Source organism: Camelus dromedarius, chromosome 9, assembly GCF_036321535.1.
Source record: "Camelus dromedarius isolate mCamDro1 chromosome 9, mCamDro1.pat, whole genome shotgun sequence".
Classification (NCBI taxonomy): Eukaryota; Metazoa; Chordata; class Mammalia; order Artiodactyla; family Camelidae; genus Camelus; species Camelus dromedarius.
The window spans coordinates 79,384,609-79,402,873 of NC_087444.1; the positions used below are offsets into that span (position 1 = coordinate 79,384,609).

Consider the following 18,265-nt stretch of genomic DNA (forward strand, 5'->3'; position numbering starts at 1 on the left):
ATAAGACAGGTGGCATCACTGAAGGCTCTACACATACTAATAAATAATAAGAGAATAACTTGAAAATTTTGACTACTAAATAAAACAAACTCCTTGAGAAAGAGACAAACCACCAAAGCTCACTGTAGGAAAAAACAGAAAGATACTCTGTACAAACCTATGTCCACCAAGGAAATTAAATTAACACTTAGAAACCTTTCCACAAAGTAGACTCCAGGCCCAGATTCTTCACAGTGAATTCTATCAAACAATTAAGAAAGAATGCCAGTTCTTCACAAACTCTTCCAGAAAATTGAAGAGCAGGGAATACTTGACCAACATGTTCTGTAAAGCCAGCATCACACTGCTAGCCACCAAAACCAAGCATCCAAAAAAAAAAAAAAAAAAAAAAAAAAAAATGAGGCTAACATCCCTCATGAGCATGGATGCAAAATCTTAAAAAACAAAACAAAACAAAACAAACCCCCAAACCCAGCATACTAAATTCAACGATACACGAAAAGAGTAATACATCATGACCAGACGTGCTTTACCTCAGAAATGCAAAGCTGGTTTACCTTTTGAAATCAGTTGATATACTTCCTCATTAAAAGACTAAAAAGGTTAAAAAAAAAAAAAAAAAGAAAAGAAAAAAAAAAGAAAAACAACTACGATTACGGTCACCAGTATCCAAGAAACCCTCCCACGAATCCCCACCTGGAACCAAGATTAGTCTGTCACCCACAGAGTGAGTCAGGAACGACGGTGCATCACTTCCAGGTTGAGGCTGTAACAGACCCTGCGGCTTCATTCTCGGGAGTTCTCTCTGGGGTCACTTCCTTTGGAACTATTTCTCTAAAGTGGAGTACTCTAAACAAATGTATAGACGGAGAAGAATGAACTACTGACACACAGAACGTTGATAAACCACATAATAATTATGCAGGGTTGTCAAAGCCACGTACGTACTAGCACATTTTAAATTAACCCCCCGCCACACACACACATAAAACTCTAGGAACTGCAAACAAGCCTATGGTGACAGAAAGCAAGATGAGTGGTTGATTGGGAATGGATGACAGGGAGAGATATTGTAAAAGGAATCAGGAACCTTGGTTTCAAAGGTGCAAACATGTACTGAAACTTACCAAATTATACACTATAAATATGTGCAATTAATTGCAGAAAGTGTTTAGATTGCTCAGACGGTCAGCAGCCATAAGACTAGGAGACACAACTATGGGAGTCCTGAGAATTTCCGTAAACCCTCACACCAAAGCCAAAGTGATGGAAACATTTGCAGAGACACCTTTAGAAGACTGACAGTCCCTACGGCTGGCTGTAGTCTCCAATTTCCTGTTAATCAGTCTCTGTATCAGTTATGACTCCTACCTGGCCCTCTTAGGGGACAGTGACATCTGCCCACCAAACGACAGATCAGGGATGCTGGCAGTTCCCAGGGAACCAAGCTCCCCTCAAGAGGGCTGAGGAATATGACACACCCGTGGGAACAAGGGGCCCAAGTCACGCTGCTCCCAGACACACCAGAGGCTGTCACAGCACACGCCCACTGCTCAGGGTGCCCTTGGTCCTACAAATCCTCTCACCACACAGGCCACGTGATGAGGCCCCCGAGGACTGGTATTCTGTCCTAGGAGGCCTTGAGCAGCAGAGCAAACTAGGCTGAAACCAGAATGAGAGCTGTTCTTTCTCTGCCATTCTACCGCCACAGCAACACGACAGCTGGAGCTCTCACACAAGCTGCTCACTCCCTCACTGGGCTCTGCCAGCCCAACTCTGTTCTCCACTCAACCCACAAAGTGAACACAACCCCCAGGATTAAAGGTGGCTTAAAAACTAAGGCATTTGTTGCAAAACCAGAACAGCAAGAGGCAGGCAATCCCCAAGTTACATGACTTGGAGGCTGGACAAATCCATCAGGAGGGCTACAGGAGACTGACAAAGCCTGAAAAATGGACATCTCTGTAAGCAGCCTGCAGAACAAAGATTGTATTCTTCTGGCCGAAACTGGATCACCTCCAAGCTTAAAACACCTGAGGGCGCGGGGAAGCAGAAAGGAGTGAGGACTTCAATGGGCTCAGGCTACCGGTGATTCCCTCCAGGGAAGGGAGCAGCAGCAGAGAGCCTGCCCCTTGAAGCACGCGGGGGTGACTTCTGCGCAAGCTGGGACCCTGCTGTTGCATAGATGGATGGCTTCTTCCAGAGACACTGGCAGCAATATACTTCTGGCAAGTGTGCAGAAGCTGTTCAAGTGGACAAAGGCATGTTACAAAGTTCAGCACTGCCCCAGAAAGCGCCCCATGTAGCTGGCGCACAGAAGAACCTCCTCAGGGTGGGAGTTCACACACACAAGGCTCAGCTCCCGGCTGACGGCGACTCACAAAGGCCGCTCTCAGAGCTTCTCCCTGGTGTCCCCCACTGTGCTGAACAGGACAGCGTATTCTCCGCCATCCTAAGGCCTTTCTCCAGCGTGAACTTTCCAGTGTCTGATGAGGGAAGCCCTTTGCCTGAAGGCCTTCCCACACTCACTGCACTGATACGGCCTTTCTCCAGTGTGGATTCTATGGTGCTGAACAAGCACGTGTTTGTGGCTAAAGGCTTTTCCACACTCGCTGCACACATACGGCTTTTCACCGTTGTGAACTCTCTGGTGTGCAATAAGGTCGGAGCTTTGGCTGAAGAACTTCCCACACGCAATGCACTCGTAGGGCCTTGCCCCGGTATGAACACCCCAGTGTTTAATGAGTCTGTATTTGTGACCGAAGTACTTCCCACATTCGCTGCACTCGTAAGGCCTTTCTCCCGTGTGGATGCTCTCATGCTGGACAAGCGTGGATTTGTGGCTGTAGGCTTTCCCACACTCACTGCATTTGTACGGCCTGGCTCCAGTATGGACTCTCTGGTGTACAATGAGGTTAGAGCTGTGATTAAAAACCTTCCCACATATCCCACACGCATAAGGCATCTCTCCTGTGTGGACTCTCTGGTGCTGAGCAAGTATGGCTCTGCGGCTGAAGGCCTTCCCACACTCGCTGCACTCGTACGGCCTTTCTCCCGTGTGGACCCTCCGGTGCTGGACAAGTGAGTCTTTACGGCTGAAGGCTTTCCCACACTCGCTGCACTCGTAATGCCTCTGTCCACTGTGAAAGGCCTCTACACACGTGGTGTTACTTTGTGGCTTCCACTTACCCAGAGGGGTGCGGTGCTGGAAAATGCCTGAGCTGGCTGGGAAGTCCTTACAACCCTCCCCCGTGGGAAAGGGTACCTCCAGTGACTGGACGGGGCAGCTGTTCACAAGGCAGGCCTTGCCCTCGTCCCGTCTGCAGGGCTTCTCTCCACTGTGTGGCTTCTGGTGGTGAAGGTTTGTGCTGAACCACAGCTGTTTCCCACATGCCACACACACGTGTAGTTTTTGCTCACAGTGTGTTTCCTGGTGCTCAGCCAAGTGCAGAACAGCTCTCAGGATCGGGCCACATGTCTCACAGGGGTGAGCCTTCTCGGAAGACAGAACTGTCCTAGGAACTGTGATCTGTGACACTCCTTTTACAGAAACGCTCTGCTCAAAAGGTATTTCCTCCTCCTCCTCCCCACGCCGACAGCCTGAAAGCAGACAAGTGCTGGTGAAGTGCACATTGACACTGGTGGGAAGGGGCAGTCTCATTCGAAATGTGTGTCTAACAGAACTAAGACCAAGGTCACGGGACTGCCCACAGGACAAGAGGCCCAAGTTCAAGCTGAGTAAAGGGCTGCTATGCAGTAGTTGGCATCTAAAGGTCACAGAACGGAAATGGCTTTGAGGGGGAGAGGACACAGACATGGGGAACAGCCCAGGAAGAGCTGGGGTCTCCAATGAAGTCATCTGCAAATGGATTTCAGCAAGGCCCAGTCTGCTGGGGACAGGTGAGCACTGTGCAGAAGGCTGTGTCCCCTGAACAGCTACAACCAAACAGAACAGTTGGTGTTGAAGTATTACCTAAAGTATCTCACAACACGTTAAGCATAAGCCAATGTTGGAAAGCAGTGCAGAAGCAGCAGTGGAGAGGAACAGCTGAGATGTGGCGGCAGAGGTGGGCAACGGCCAAAGGTCAAAGGTCTGAGTGTAACAGTCAACTGACAAGTGTGTAAATGGAAAAGCAGACAGGAATGAAGTGTACCCGGTGGCCTTGCCACATCAATGACCGTGGGCGAAGAGCAGCTGGAGGAATGACTAGAACCCAGCCCGACATCACATCTTTCCCCAGCTCCCACTCACCAGGGCCACACCCTCCCTGAGCCTCTCTGGTCACGGCCGGAGTCATGTCCGCCCAGTCAGATCCCCAGGGCTCACTGCCCAGCTCCCGTGGAGCAACCCCATGGGGCATGGAGGACACATATCCTAAAGAAAAGACAGGACAGGTAAATGGCCAGCACTGCTCTCGGTGAGCCACCCCTCAGCAAAGAAAACTAAGTATTATCAAAATAGCTCTGCAGTAGTGTCTAGCAGGGAGAGCCTAGTGGTCCCTGCAGGTAGTGCCCATCCCAGTCCATGCAACTCCTGACACAGACTGGTGGCCAAAACTATCAGCTGGAGGAAAGGGGCAGAACCTGGGGGACAGGAGTGCCATGGATCAGGACAGAGGCACCCAGTCAGGGAGAGGACCAGCTGGATATGATCCACCGGGCGACTACGGGATGCCTCACTCCTGCATCCATCCATGCAAGCCTTCAGGGCAGCAGGTGTTGGGGCTGCTCGGAAGCTGGAGGTGGCAGTGCACGCAGCTCGCACCTGGCATCCAGAGTGCCCACCTCAGGGAGCTGCGGACGGGGGGGATGCCTGTGGCTCTGACACAAGAAGGGCCAAGCTGCCTCTGGGAAACAGGGAAGGGGGACAGCCCAGTCCAGGACGCCACTGGGGATGTGAGGGCCTTACCCAGTGATACCATAAGTGCAAAGTTCTCCAGCATCACCTCGCGGTACAGGAGCCTCTGAGCCTCATCAAGGAGTCCCCACTCCTCCTGGGAGAAGTACACGAACACGTCCTCAAAGTTGACTTTCCCCTGCCACAGTGGGGAGAGCCGAGTCTGTGAACAGCCCCTCTCCCAAGGACCCCATCATGCTCCCCCAGAGATCCCTCCAGCATTCCTTCCTACCTAACTCAACTCAGAGCAACTATCAGGGCTGGGTGCCACAGGGGTCTGCTCTCTCTGCAAGGCCCCTCTCATCACTGTGTCCACCCACAGCAACAGGCCAGGGCAGAAAGGCACCATCTAAGCTCTGGGGCTGGCATGCAGGGCCATACCCTCACCCTCTCCTTCCAGCCAGTTCTCCTGGAGTTGCTAGGCTCTTGCTGACCAGACAACCAAAGCTGGGCTCATCTTTCTTCCTTAAGCCCCCAACACCAGGACCCAAGGACCATCAATCCATTCTCCTTTCCACAGGTACACCATGTTTCTGGATCCCTCTCTGTCTCCCAGTTCTGGCCTCCTACCCAGTCGCTGGTGTCCACCATCACCTTCCTGGTTCATTAACGGCACTGCCACTGTGATGTGCAGATTCTCCCTCATAAACCGATGTACACCCAATCTTCTAGTTTTTGGATGTCTCCATCCTGAACCTTCCACAGAACTTCAGCCCTGTGTCCAGCAGTTCACTTGATCCCTCCATTCAGTGTTTTCTGGAACATCGGACTCTTCACATGGCCACAAATAAACTCTAGGTATCCACACAGAATTACTTCCAAACTTGATGATGGAGTTTCTATCCTTCCGGCTGATAAGGCCTAAAACCTTGAGGCCATCTCTCACTCTCACATCAGAAAATCTGACCCCATCACTTCTCCCATCTACAGAGCCACCCCTCTGGCCCATCCCTTACCATTCACCTGGAATGTTGAAGCAGCCTTCTCCCCAGTCCCCTTGTCTCTACTCCAATTCCGTCAGCCCTCATCACATACAGTCTGTTCTCCACTGGGCACCCAGAGGGAGGCTGCTAAAACCTGGATCAGATTACCTCACTCCTTTGCCCCACACCCATCACAGCTACACTGCCCTCAGAAGAGAGGCCCGCCTTGTAAGCCGGCCATCTCAGACCTGACCTCCTGACCACCTGCTCCTGATTACTACCAGACATGGTGGAGGCCTGGAGTTTCTTTTTTTATTTTTTTGGAGGTAGTTATTAGGCCTATTTATTATTATTAATATTATTATAATTTTTTTTATTGGAGGTACTGGGGCTTGAACCCAGGACCTCGTGCATGCTTAGCATGCGCTCTACCATTTGAGGTATACTCTCCTCCCAGAGACCTGGAGTTTCCTGAAAACTCCCAACTCAATCTCACCTTCAAATCTTTGCACATTCTGATTCTTGTGCCTGGAACAAAACCTTATTCCAAGGGTTCCCAGAAATGGGAACCTTTCCATTTAGCCCCTGGTCTGAGCTCAGAACCCTGGGCTTGGGGTTTCTCCAGGGGCCTCAGACTCCAGAGCCAGGAGAGAGTATAAGTAAAGTGTTCTGTGACACCAGTCCTGGAGACCTCGTGGGTGGGGGTGGGGACGAACTGATGAGAACAAGGACAACCTCCCCTCACCTGAACAGGGCCCATAATTGCATCTGAGATCACGGGAACCTGTGGAAAGAAGAAAACTGTGAGAGACAAGCAACCGCGAAAAGAGCCCCACGGGCTGAAGCCTGTCCCCTACTCCTGCCCCGCCACAAGGACCTGGGGCTGGCTGACTACCCTCTGTGGCCCAGGCCTCAGGGCCAGGTGACCGCTGCATTGCCTCAGACTACATCTCAACTTTCTGGGCCCCACTGTCCTCGTCGTCTCCCCCGGCCCCACCCTGCACCCCAAGTCTGTTCACACCTGGGCGGTCTACGGAATACTTTTTCAACCATCAGCTCGTGTGTCTCCTCTGTTCAGAGCCTTCCGTGGCTCCCATCACCTTGAGAATGAAGGCACAGCTGCTCAGATTCTCTGATCTCTTCAGGGGCTGTGTCGCGCCTCTAAGCCTCCGCACACGCGGCCCCTCCCCTGTCACATCCTTCTACGTCCCACCGCGCTGGCCGTCAGACACGGGACCCGACCGAGAGCGCCCCGCATTGCCCGGACGCATGGGCCTGAGCTGCGGGGACCCGAGGCGCCCCTCGCCCGAGGCCGGGGGAGGGCCAGGGGCGCATTACCCACCTGCGCCGGGTCAGCGAGCGCGGCCGCCGCCATCGGACCTGTGGACTGAGGCAGGCGTGAGGGGCCGGAGAAGCTGCAGAGCGACAAGTGCGGGGTCCCGGCGGCCCGGTCACCGGGCGGTGCCGCTGCCGCTCCTCAGGTCCGCCTCTGTTTGGCGCCGACAACGCCTCTCGCGTTTTCTCTGTTGTGTCACCTCGGCTATAACGCTGCGCCGTGGAAACGGATTTGGTGGACTAATCCAAAAGCAAACAAAATGTCCGCCCAGGGAGGGAATAGGAAGTCCCGCCTTAGCGTCTTCCGTAGGAACGGAAACGCCCCTTTTCTGGGCCTTCATTGGCCCAGCTCCGCCAAGGCTCCTGGGTAATGTAGTTCCCACAGCACCAACGATGGAGTAGGGGTACCTGCGCCTCCGAGCTGCCCTCGCCTGGAATCGGCTTAGATAGAGCGCCGCTTCCTCTTAACAGAGCCGCACCGATATTTCCGGTGAAATAAGTCAGAGAAGACAAATACTGCATGGTATCACTTATATGTGGAGTCTAAGAAATACAATAAACTACTGAATGTAACAAAGAAAGAAACAAACAAAAAAACAGACCCACAGATAAAGAGAACAGATTAGTGGTTACCAGTGGGGAGAGGGAAGGGAGGAGGGGCAATATAGGGGTAGGATATTAAGAGGTATAAACTATTGGGTATAAAACAAGCTACAAGGATATATTGTACAAGTTGGGAAATAATAGCCAATGTTTTATGATAAGTATAAATGTAGTATAACCGTTAAACATTGTGAATCATAATGTAAACATGTAACATATTATATTGTATAGCAACTATACTTCAATCTAAAAAGGTGCTGTTTCATAGCTAAATACATTATGTTCATGAAATAAAATTATGTTTTATTGTTAAAAGAAAAAGGCTGTAGGAATATACTGTGGCCTCTTAGGCCCTCCATGAGTCGAGAAAGAAACAAGCCCCAGCAGTTTATGACTAGAAGAACTAAGGAATGCAGAAAAAAAAAAAAAAAAAGGCAGTCAGGCAGAGAAATAACCATAACCTAAACAACAGATCAGCTCCAAGGACTCCCAGTTGTATCTCAAAGGTAAAGTCTAATGCACATTCCTCAATTGTTTTACAGAAACCAGACCCCAACCAGACAGAGAATGAAGACCCTGTGCATGTTACCCCCGGAAGGGCTGAAGTGTAAAGATTTGACAATATTGACCCTTGTGACCTCACCTGGTTACTTCATCGTCTACCAGTTTGAAAAGCACAAGCTGATCATGTTCCCCACAATTTTCTCCCTCATTTTGTCTTTGAAAACCCATCCCTAAAAGCCACCCAGGAGTTCAGGTCTTTTGAACATTAGCTGCCTTTCTCCTTGCTTGGCATCTTGCAACAAACACTGTACTCCCTTCACCACAATTTGGTGTCAGCAGATTGGCTTTGCTGCATTGCAGGCAAGCACACTCAACTTTGGGTTGATAATCGTCTCCTGGTCCAACTGGGCTTTTCCATTTGTGCTCACAGGGACTTAGTCCGTCACTAGCCCTTTGTACTCCAGTGGCTTACTTTCATTCTGTATATTAACTTACATTTGGCTCTCTATGTCTCTGCCCACTTTTTCTCACTTATATGTAAGTTTCAATAAACCAGTTCATTCATTAACTGTATTTGTTTGGCCTGATCTGTCATTTGATCACGATAAGAATCTCCTCTCTACTTGAGAGGGTAAACTGTCACTAGGTATCAGGGAGATGGACCACCCTTGGCTGGTCCAGCTTGACATCTCCCCTCCTCCTTTCCAGAATCAGATAGTACTGAACACCTAGTTCCAGAAAGTTCCAGGAAGGAGCGAAAACTTCATTATCTTTTGTCCTCATGAGTCATTCCAAAGTGGTGACGAAGTTCGTCACTGCTTAGCCTACATATGAGACTTAGAAGAGAAAAATCTGGGAAATGAAGATGGACACGAATAAAGGAGTCAGTGGTAAAGGAGACAGTGGAAGAACACATAATAAAGTGTTGTCATCTCTTTTATCAACAGCTGCCTGGTGTCAACAACAGTCCAGCATCCTTCCCACCTGCAGGGAGTTGGGTTTGTAACATGGAAATGGAAGAGTAGTGGAATACGAAGAAGGGATGAAGAGGAGAACGCTAGGGGGAGAGAAGTGTTGGGTTTGAGGCTTTTTGTCCTGTTTGAACATCAATGCTGGGCCCTTAAGTAGAGAAGGGCACAGATGAGTTTGGGGTAATGGAGGGAGGTGAACACTTGGGATCCTTGGCTATCTCATCACCTGTATCCAGAGCTCAGAGTCTTTGCTTCACCACCGTTTTTGATATTGGGCGCTCCACTGGAAAGGAACTTTGGTAATGTGTAACTGGCTCATTCCAAGGTTTTATTGTGACCCTCAAGATCCTCTTTGATTCCTTCAAGAGATAGAAAAACTGCAGCACCGGCTGCTCAGGAACAGTGAAATACAGGCCCATCTATAATAAGGACAGTCTCCAGATGTCAGACTGGCAAAGTTCTTGACCCGGATTTCCCTTCCACCGCCATCTCTGCAGCGGTATCCACTTCTCAACGTTTGGCGGTTTGGGAACTACATTACCCAGAAGGCGCTGCCATACGCCGCGGTGGCTCTCGGCCAATAAAACAGACGTTTCGGACGTGCAGAACCCGCTGGGCGGGACTTCCGGCGTCGGCTTAGGGGCGGTCATTTCGGGGATTCTGCTGTCGGTCAGCCTGATCAGAGGCTCCGGAAAGGTTGCTGTCGAGCTGAGGTGACCAGAGTGGGAAGGCGCTAGAGGAGACGGACGTTGTCTTCCTTGCTCTGAGGCGGGTCTGACGTTCCTCAGCGGCGCCCGGGGGTCTCGCGATTCTGGGTCGGGGACTGGGATTGCTGGGGCCCGACCGGGACCTCCGCTCCCGGTGCCGCTCCTCCCACGGGCTCCGATGGCGGCGGCCGCGCTGAGGGACCCGCCTCAGGTAAACGCGCGTCCTCCGGGCCCGCACCGCCCTCTCCCGCCGGACACTGGAGACCCCACTGATCGTCCCCTGCTCAGGCCCCTGGGTCCAGCTCTGTAGGGAGCTCTGGGTGGGGTCCCCATTTCTGCCAGCCAGTATGATGGGGTGTGAGAGAGGGTTACAGGCAGAGGTTCCGGCACAGTCACAGCCTTGGAACAGTCACTGAACTCTGGGCCTTGACCTTCAGGTTTGTCTCGAGTCTGCACGAACAGTCGAGAGGACGACTCACGCGAAAATGCAGGCCGAGCAGCTGGCCCTTCATTCTGAGTCCGCTGGTGGCCCCACTCGGTTGTGGATATGAGAGACTCAGTCTATGTGTCGAGTTTTCCAAAGGCTTCTCAGGGAAAAACAGACGGTGATGGGGGTGGAGACACGGAGACCTGTGAGGAAGTCAATACAATAGAGAGTTCTGGTGGGTACTGGACCATTGCTGGGGAGCAAGAGGGAAGGGATGATCAGATCTCTGATTGGTTTTAAAAACTGAACAGACAGGACTTCTGGTGCACCAGATGAGGCTGTGAAAAAGTGGAAGGACAATCCTGTTTTTTGGTTGGCACTGTTGTTTCTTGAATATCTGAAAGAATGGAGATGGGGAATTCAGTGCAGGGAGCAGGTTTCAGGGAAAAGATTAGGAGTTGGGTTTTTGGACATGGTAACCCTGAGCTGTCCCAGAGTGGAGATGTCACATGGGTGGCGTGCTCACTCATCTATGGGGTTCTGGGGAGGGAGCTGGACTGGAGATATCTGAGGGATGGTGGGTGGTTTTCTGGACCAGGGCAAGGCCTGGGGTTCATATTTAGGAGGGAGAATCTTAAAGTTTTTATTTCACATGAGCCTGGAGGGTAGGACTGCCTCCAGACGGATGAATTCCTGTGCTCTGAAGTTGTTCTGGCTGGTGTGTACAGGAGTGGAGTGTTATGGGTTATAAGGACCCGGGACTGGGATGGAGACTGAGATGGTCAGTGATGCAGATTTGGCACTCCAGGCTCAGCAGACTCTTGTTTCCACTCCTTGTGAGGAAAAAGAATAGTCAGCCAAGCTAGTCGAGCATCCCCTTCAGTGCCTAAATTCTCCCAGCTTTGGGGGCAGGAGGGAAGAGTAACCGCTCCAATGGAAAGGCCCCATTCCAGAGTGTAGCAGCCAGGTTGCCAACAGGACTAATGTCTATTCAGTTTTCTCAGATCCAAGCCCCCAATTTATTAAATTTTAAGTTTATGAAATAAGTACTCATTTAATCCTAACTGGTAAAAATACATATAATGTGTGTATACATACATTTGTATATATTTACATATATACATATACATACATAGGCAGTTCAAATAACATGGATTTAACAAATTAAGAGGTATAAGCACTTAATGGTTGAAGTCTTAATATGCTGCTCATCCATTTGATTAGATCAAACAGTTTCAATCTCGTGTTTTCTTAGTTAAAGAGCATGTTAAAAAAACTACATTTTTAATACCTATCCGTTCGTTTGCATGGCAGTGTCGAGAAAAGCATCACTTATGAGGACAATAAAAGTCAACACTAGTACCTGAAGCATGGAGGTGAGTTTGATGCAAACAGTAGCCCCATTGAGTGGACAGCATTATAATCCCCATTTGACAGATTGCAATACTGAGGCCCAGGGAAGTGGAGTATCTACCCAAGGTCACACAGCTAGTAAGAGGCATCACTGAGGACGGATGACGGTGTGAGGGGCCTTGGGTGAGCCTTTGGGGCCCAACATGGTTGCCAGGGACTAGCACGAGATCAGATGGGGTACTCCAGGACAGCTGTAGCCCTGATGTGAGAGACAAGTGGACCTGGACTTCGAATAAGCATCAGAGGGAGCGGAGACTGGGGAGAGGACACAGAAGTGGACGAAGCTGAGGTGTCTGAGATCTGTGCGTGGTTCCAGGTGGCTGAGGGTGAAGCAGGGATAAGGGCCAAGTAGGGAGACCTTCAGAGCAGGCCTGGGAGCTGCCTTTGGCGGTCAGGGCCTTTGCGGCACTCAGACAGGGTGGGGTTCTGATTCATTTGCTGAGCACTCTCAGGATGCCCTGTGCACACTGGCCGGTGGCGAGGCCAATACCTGCTGTGAGGCGTGGTGGTGACAATGAGGGGTCGGAGGTGTGGTGTAAAGAATGATGTACATGCTGGGGGAGCGTGTAAACCTATGGCCTCAGGCCGTTGTACTGGGGGCTGTAGGGAGAATGGTGATCAATTCTCGTTGTGTTTGGGAAGGATAGTCTGGAGGATCCCGGGTGAATTGTCTGGCAGGAGAAGGGTGAGGCTCTGCAGGCCAGGCCCAGAGCTGAGATGGCACCTGCCCACCCACTGCCTGTTGTTGCTGAGGGCAGTACACAGCGATGGGTGGGACAGCCGAGGGTGGGCATCAGCGACACCAGGGCTGGGTATCCTTCTGAGGTGGGGAGCTTGGGAGGAGGGTGGGCGTCGGGGGATACGCTTGGAGTCCTAGGAAAGGAGGCTGCATATAACCTTGACCATCCCCATCTTGGCAGGGCCGAGTGACGTTTGAGGACGTGGCCGTCTACTTCTCCTGGGACGAGTGGGGGCTCCTGGATGAGACCCAGAGACTCCTGTACCGCAGTGTGATGCTGGAGAACTTCGCACTGATGGCCTCTCTGGGTAGGGTCCTCGCACCCCACAGGTTTCCCCCTTCCCTTCTCCAAGAGCAGGCCTGTCCACCACAGAGCGGGACTACGGGTCCTGCACCTTCCCCACGTCTGGTAGGAGGCATTATGAGTTGCAGGATGGGCTGGGTGCTCTACCCCTTCTGTCCCCAAGCTGCCCCAGAATTGTGCAGGAAAGGGTTTGGGGATCAGAGGTGTTGCAGTTAGACTGATGCCATCACACCCTATTGGCCCCTCCCTGGCCTGGTGACCCTGTGAGAACCCATGGGGGTTCTGGTCCCCAGTTCTGCCCTCTCGCTATGGCTGGCATGGGATCTACCTGGGCCAGGAATTGAGGCACCAACATGGCCACTGCTGGGCTGAGTTTTTCCTTACAAGATCCTTTCCAAGGTTCTTTTTTGTAATATCTAGTTTTCATTCCTGTGGTGTGCTGTGGAGTTGGCGGCTCTGACCTGCCTGTCTTGTCCCTCCCTTAGGATTCACATCTTCTAGGACCTGTGAAATTACTGAGTTGGAGCGGTGGGAAGAGCCCTTTCTGCCTCCCCCTGGAGTCAGGGCTGCAGCCGTGCCAAGAGGTACCTGGAGGGAGGAAGCGGGAAGTGTAAACTCTGGGATGGGTTCCAGTCATACCCGGAGTCGCTCCAGTGGGCTCACGAGCCAGTGTGCTATCCGAGCCCATCTGGGCTTAGAGACTTGTAGGTCTGTGGAGAACAGGCAGTGTGTCCCTGATCTGAGAGGCTGCTGCCAGGCGCTGGTTGGCAGTCACGATTTGATCTCGTTTGACAGAACTTGCTGTACAGGTGCCCAAGCTGGTGTCTCCTGTGGCTGTGACGGGTCCTCTTAAGATGGGAATACATATTGCCTGTTCTGCCCAGCATCAAAGGGAGGTACCTGGTGGGTAAAGAACTGGGGGGACCCTGTATGGGTCCTGGCAGTAGTTGTGGGCAGTGGCTGGGCTGTTTAAATGCCTCATGGACACCTTGGTAATTGCACGTTGGGTTCCTTCAGAGGTAAAGGCAACCAGGGGCTGTGACTGATGGGTAACAGGCACTGAATAAAACGTACTGCCTGGGACAGGGAGGGAATAGCTCGATGGTGAAGCACATGCTTAGCATGCACGAGGGCCTGGTTCAATCCCCAATATGTCCATTAAAAACCAACCAACCAACCTAGTTACCACCCCCAAAAAAAACCCAAAAATGAAACCAAACAAAACCTATCCTGGCCAGACCCCCACAGCAGGGCAGCCACTGGCGCCGCTGGGTGTCTTCAGTCATCTTGATTATGTTAGGCACTGGAGCCTTGGTGGGGGGAACTTGAGCTCTGAAGGTATGCTAGTCAGGAGCTAAGTGCCAGTCTTCGGAAGGGGGAACAGTGGGCACAAGCTCCCCTTCTTTTAGCAGGTCTTGAACCAACGACCATAAATGCTGTATCATAAACGCTCTCAGTGACCACTCAGCACATGTTTCCCCATCTCTTCGAATGAAATCTTTTAAGAATTTCTGGATTTCTAGTTTCATAAAATTATGAGTTTCTCTTTAGAATTCCTTGTGATCTCCCGTGTTCTTGAGCCGCTGGGTCTGGAAAGACCTTGGGTCCTTCCTCGCTGTGGCCCATCTGGCGGGCAGCAGCCTTCCTCACTCAGCTGGGCGGGGTGCACTCAGAGGCTGTGGTGGCTGGTCTCCTTTGGGGATATCTCCCAGACCTTGGGAGCTGGGGAGCTGGCATGCTGACAGGCAGCGATGCTAGAGCCCAGCAATGTCACAAACATGTTTTATCTTGTTTTTCACAGAGGTACTGGGGATTGAGCCCAGGACCTCACACATGCTGAGCATGGAGCTGTACCCTGACCCCTTGCCTTCCTTAAATAATTGGCTAGCCTCCTCTGGTTCTTGGGAGGCACTGGAATTAAATGTTCCTGCTAAGATCCTGGCCTGCAAGATCTTGAGCCACTGACCTGCAGGGATGGGGCCCCCAGTGCCCATGGGATCAGCAGACAGAGAGCAGCAGCAGCGAAGAGGAGGCTGTCAGAGCCACCGACCCTCACGGGTGCCTGCCGGACCTCCTCACGGGGCTGCAGCATCTCTGGCTAGGACTGAGGGGGAATACGAGGAGGCCCCCGGTGCCGGTGTGACGAGTAATCCCTGAAGGTCACCCAGCCCTCACGGGTCAGCACACCAGCTCACAGGCAACCCCCTGTGACACCCAGCGCGCCTTGCCCACTTTCTCCTCTCACCCTCATGCCCGGTGAAGCCTTCATGCTGTTTGTAACCAGTTATGACGATCTGTCCCTCATCAGGGAGTGCCGGGTGGGAGAACCTATCCCTGCCTCTCGTTGAGTCAGGGCTGCCAGAAGTGGAGTCTCAGGGTGTTCTAGGAGGACAGGGCCCCCAGTTTAGGGTCTGAAGGCCTTGGCAGTGCCTGAGAGACGCAGCACAGAGCAGCACGTGGGGATGCCAACATGCCACCATGCCTTCCCAGATGGTGGAGCCCGACTGGGACAGCCAGTTAGTAAGCCACACAGTAAGGGGCATCTCCTAAGTCCCCCCTCACCTGTGACTAGACCATCCTGTTTGTGAGGCCAAACGTTTTGTGTTCTTCTATGAGATGGCCAGTCAGATGCGGCCACAAGAGGAGACAGGAGAAGAGTGGGAATAGAAGTTTATTATACTCACAGGTGTCAGTCACTGCAGGCCGAGGGCCATGGGGGTCACAGGAGGGAGTGCCAAGGGAGCGGACTCAAGCACACAGGGGAGAAACGGAGGGACCCCTGGGCAAGTGCCTTGAATGGGAGTCAGGGTGGGGCACACAAGAAAAGGTGCAAAGGGACTTCAGTGGAGCACTTGAATGGCGCTGGGTCCCAGTCAGGAGGGCAGGAAGGAGAATGTGTGGCAGGGGCCCGCCTTCTCGCACCCAGTGCACCTGGTCGCGGAGTTCACAGCCTGTCTACAGGCTGTCCCTGCTACTCGTGAGTCCCCCACGTCTGTGAGCTCACCAGCTCCATACTGCACAGCAAGCTCTCCCTCCCCGCCAATAGCCATTACTGGGTGTGTCAGACACATCTGTGAGCACCGCCCCTGCCCGCCGAAGTCTGCATCCTCTGCACACACTTCACCAGCATTTCTCTGCTTTCAGGTTGTGGGCGTGGAGCTAACATGGAGGAGCCACCTTCTGAGCAGAGTGCTGATGGAGAAGGAGTGCTCAGAGCAAAGCTTCCCCAACAGCAGAAGCTGAATTCTGGAGAGAAACCCTTAAGAAGAGAAGAGGATGAGGAGGGTGGGAAGGACTCCCCAGCTGGCGCTGGTCTTCACAAGCATCAGGTGGCTCATGGTGGAGGGGCGCCGCACACAAGCACCAAAAGTGTGGAGGGCCCTCCCCCTGGAAAAAGGCATTACAGGTGCAGCGAATGTGGGAAAGCCTTCGGTCAGAAATACTTACTTGTTCAGCACCAGAGACTACACACTGGAGAAAAGCCTTACGAGTGCAGCGAATGTGGGAAGTTATTTAGCCATAAATCCAACCTTTTTATCCACCAAATAGTTCACACCGGCGAGAGGCCTTACGGGTGCAGTGAATGTGGAAAATCCTTCAGCCGCAACGCGGACCTCATTCAACACCGGAGAGTTCACACTGGAGAGAAGCCTTTTACATGCAGTGAGTGTGGAAAAGCCTTCAGGCACAACTCCACTCTCGTTCAGCATCACAGAATCCACACTGGAGTAAGGCCTTACGAGTGCAACGAATGTGGGAAATTCTTTAGCTTTAACTCCAGCCTCATGAAACATCAGAGAGTTCACACTGGAGAAAGACCTTATAAGTGCAGTGAATGTGGGAAATTCTACAGCCACAAGTCAAGCCTTATTAATCACTGGCGTGTTCACACCGGAGAAAGGCCTTATGAGTGCGGTGAATGTGGGAAATTTTTTAGCCAGAGCTCTAGCCTCATGCAACATCGAAAAGTTCACACTGGAGAAAAGCCTTTTAAGTGCAATGAATGTGGAAGGTTCTTCAGTGAGAATTCTAGCCTCGTTAAACACCAGAGGGTTCACACTGGAGCAAGACCTTACGAGTGCAGGGAATGTGGCAAGTTTTTTCGTCACAGCTCCAGCCTTGTGAAACATCGGAGGATTCACACTGGAGAAATGCCTTATGAGTGCAGTAACTGTGGGAAATCATTTAGCCAGCGTTTCAACCTCATTCAACACCAGAAAGTTCACAGTGCAGAAGTCCTGAATGCAGCCAAGGTGGAGAAGCCTTTAACCAAAGGTCTGCTCTGATTCAGCAACAGAAACCTCACAACCCAAACAGGCCTTACAAATACAGGGGACGTGAAGAAAGGTTTCAGCCAATGGCTTAAGCCCATTTGGCACCAGAAAGTTTGGACTGGAGAAAGGCCTTAAGCGTGCACGGTATGTGCTATCTCCTTGTCAACCTAATTTAAACACAGACGCTCTCAGAGTAGCCTTTATGATTGTGCCAACAACTGAGTATCATTCATCCAAACATGGACACTGGGGCGGGATGAGAACTGGTGACATACTCCCTTCCTGAGAGACTAGCCCTCTGCCTGGGAGCTTCCTGTGTCCTTGGCTGTATCAGTCTGGGCTGGGGTTTTCATCTCTGAGTTTGGAGTGGGGGCAGAAGGAGTGGTCTTGGTTCAGATGTGACTGGCTCTTGCTGTACTTCCATACTACTAGATTTTCTTAACATTTATTTAATGTTTCTTCACTTGCTGTATATCCTTAGGGTCATTTCCAGGGGCTTTAAATGGTGTTTTTTTTAAAAAAATAGTTTTCACCAGTTTCACTGGGAAGCGGACCTGCAAAACTCACACTGTCATGCTGGAAGTTGATCCAAGTATTTAAATTTTAAAGAACTTGCCACCTTGTGTTCTAAATAGTTATGCCATGTCACATTCTTCCTGGAGTGTACTAGATTTCCAGGTTCCTCACATCCTTGTTGACCTTTGTATGTAAGACACTGGCCATTCATTTCAGCCATTCTAGTAGCTGTGAAGTAGTATTTCATTGTGGTTTTAATTTGCATTTCCTGAATGACTTCTCCCTGTGTATTTGCCATCCATATATCTTCTTTAGTGAATTAACTGCTCAAAGTTTTTTGCCTATTATTAAAAGAACTGTCTTGCAATTTCTTAAGATATTCCGGATGCAAGTTACTCATCTGATGTGCTTTACCAATATTTCCCCACAGTCTGTGGCTTTGGTTTTCACTCCTTCACAGTATCTTTCCTGGAGTAGAAATTCTCAATTTTCATAAAATCCGATTTATCCATTTGTTATTTTATTGATTGTATTTTGGCATTGTAGTCTTTTTTTTTTCTTATACTACTTTATCTTTGCCTGGAAGAAAAGCCTTATCTCAGTATGCTATTGGAGTCTTAAGAGTCATCCAATCTTGTGAAATCTCACAGAT

General features: G+C 51.0%; 2 protein-coding genes across 3 annotated transcripts in view; one reads left to right on the forward strand and one right to left on the reverse strand.

Annotated features, from left to right (window-relative positions):
* ZNF772 (zinc finger protein 772) overlaps positions 1-7,522 on the reverse strand; it is a 13,677-nt gene extending 6,155 nt beyond the window's left edge. Inside the window, exons 1-6 of one of the 2 annotated variants that reach the window (XM_010998792.3) lie at positions 7,163-7,522; positions 6,842-6,920; positions 6,566-6,604; positions 4,910-5,036; positions 4,253-4,375; positions 1-3,600 (exon numbers count right to left, since the gene is read on the reverse strand). The exon at positions 1-3,600 is cut by the window's left edge and continues 6,155 nt beyond it. In XM_010998792.3, coding sequence (XP_010997094.1) covers positions 2,453-3,600; positions 4,253-4,375; positions 4,910-5,036; positions 6,566-6,580 — 1,413 coding nt within the window. In that variant the 5' untranslated portion in view covers positions 6,581-6,604; positions 6,842-6,920; positions 7,163-7,522 and the 3' untranslated portion in view covers positions 1-2,452. The remainder of the gene's footprint in view (positions 3,601-4,252; positions 4,376-4,909; positions 5,037-6,565; positions 6,605-6,841; positions 6,921-7,162) is intronic. The other variant, XM_010998791.3, reaches the window with a different exon arrangement.
* A 2,495-nt stretch (positions 7,523-10,017) lies between these two features.
* On the forward strand, positions 10,018-17,988 carry LOC105105032 (zinc finger protein 773). The gene is made up of 4 exons (XM_031457379.2): positions 10,018-10,151; positions 12,701-12,827; positions 13,309-13,407; positions 15,968-17,988. The coding sequence occupies exons 1-4, from the start codon at positions 10,119-10,121 to the stop codon at positions 17,107-17,109; spliced, it is 1,401 nt and encodes a 466-aa protein (XP_031313239.1). The 5' UTR covers positions 10,018-10,118; the 3' UTR covers positions 17,110-17,988.
* Positions 17,989-18,265: the final 277 nt, after the last annotated feature.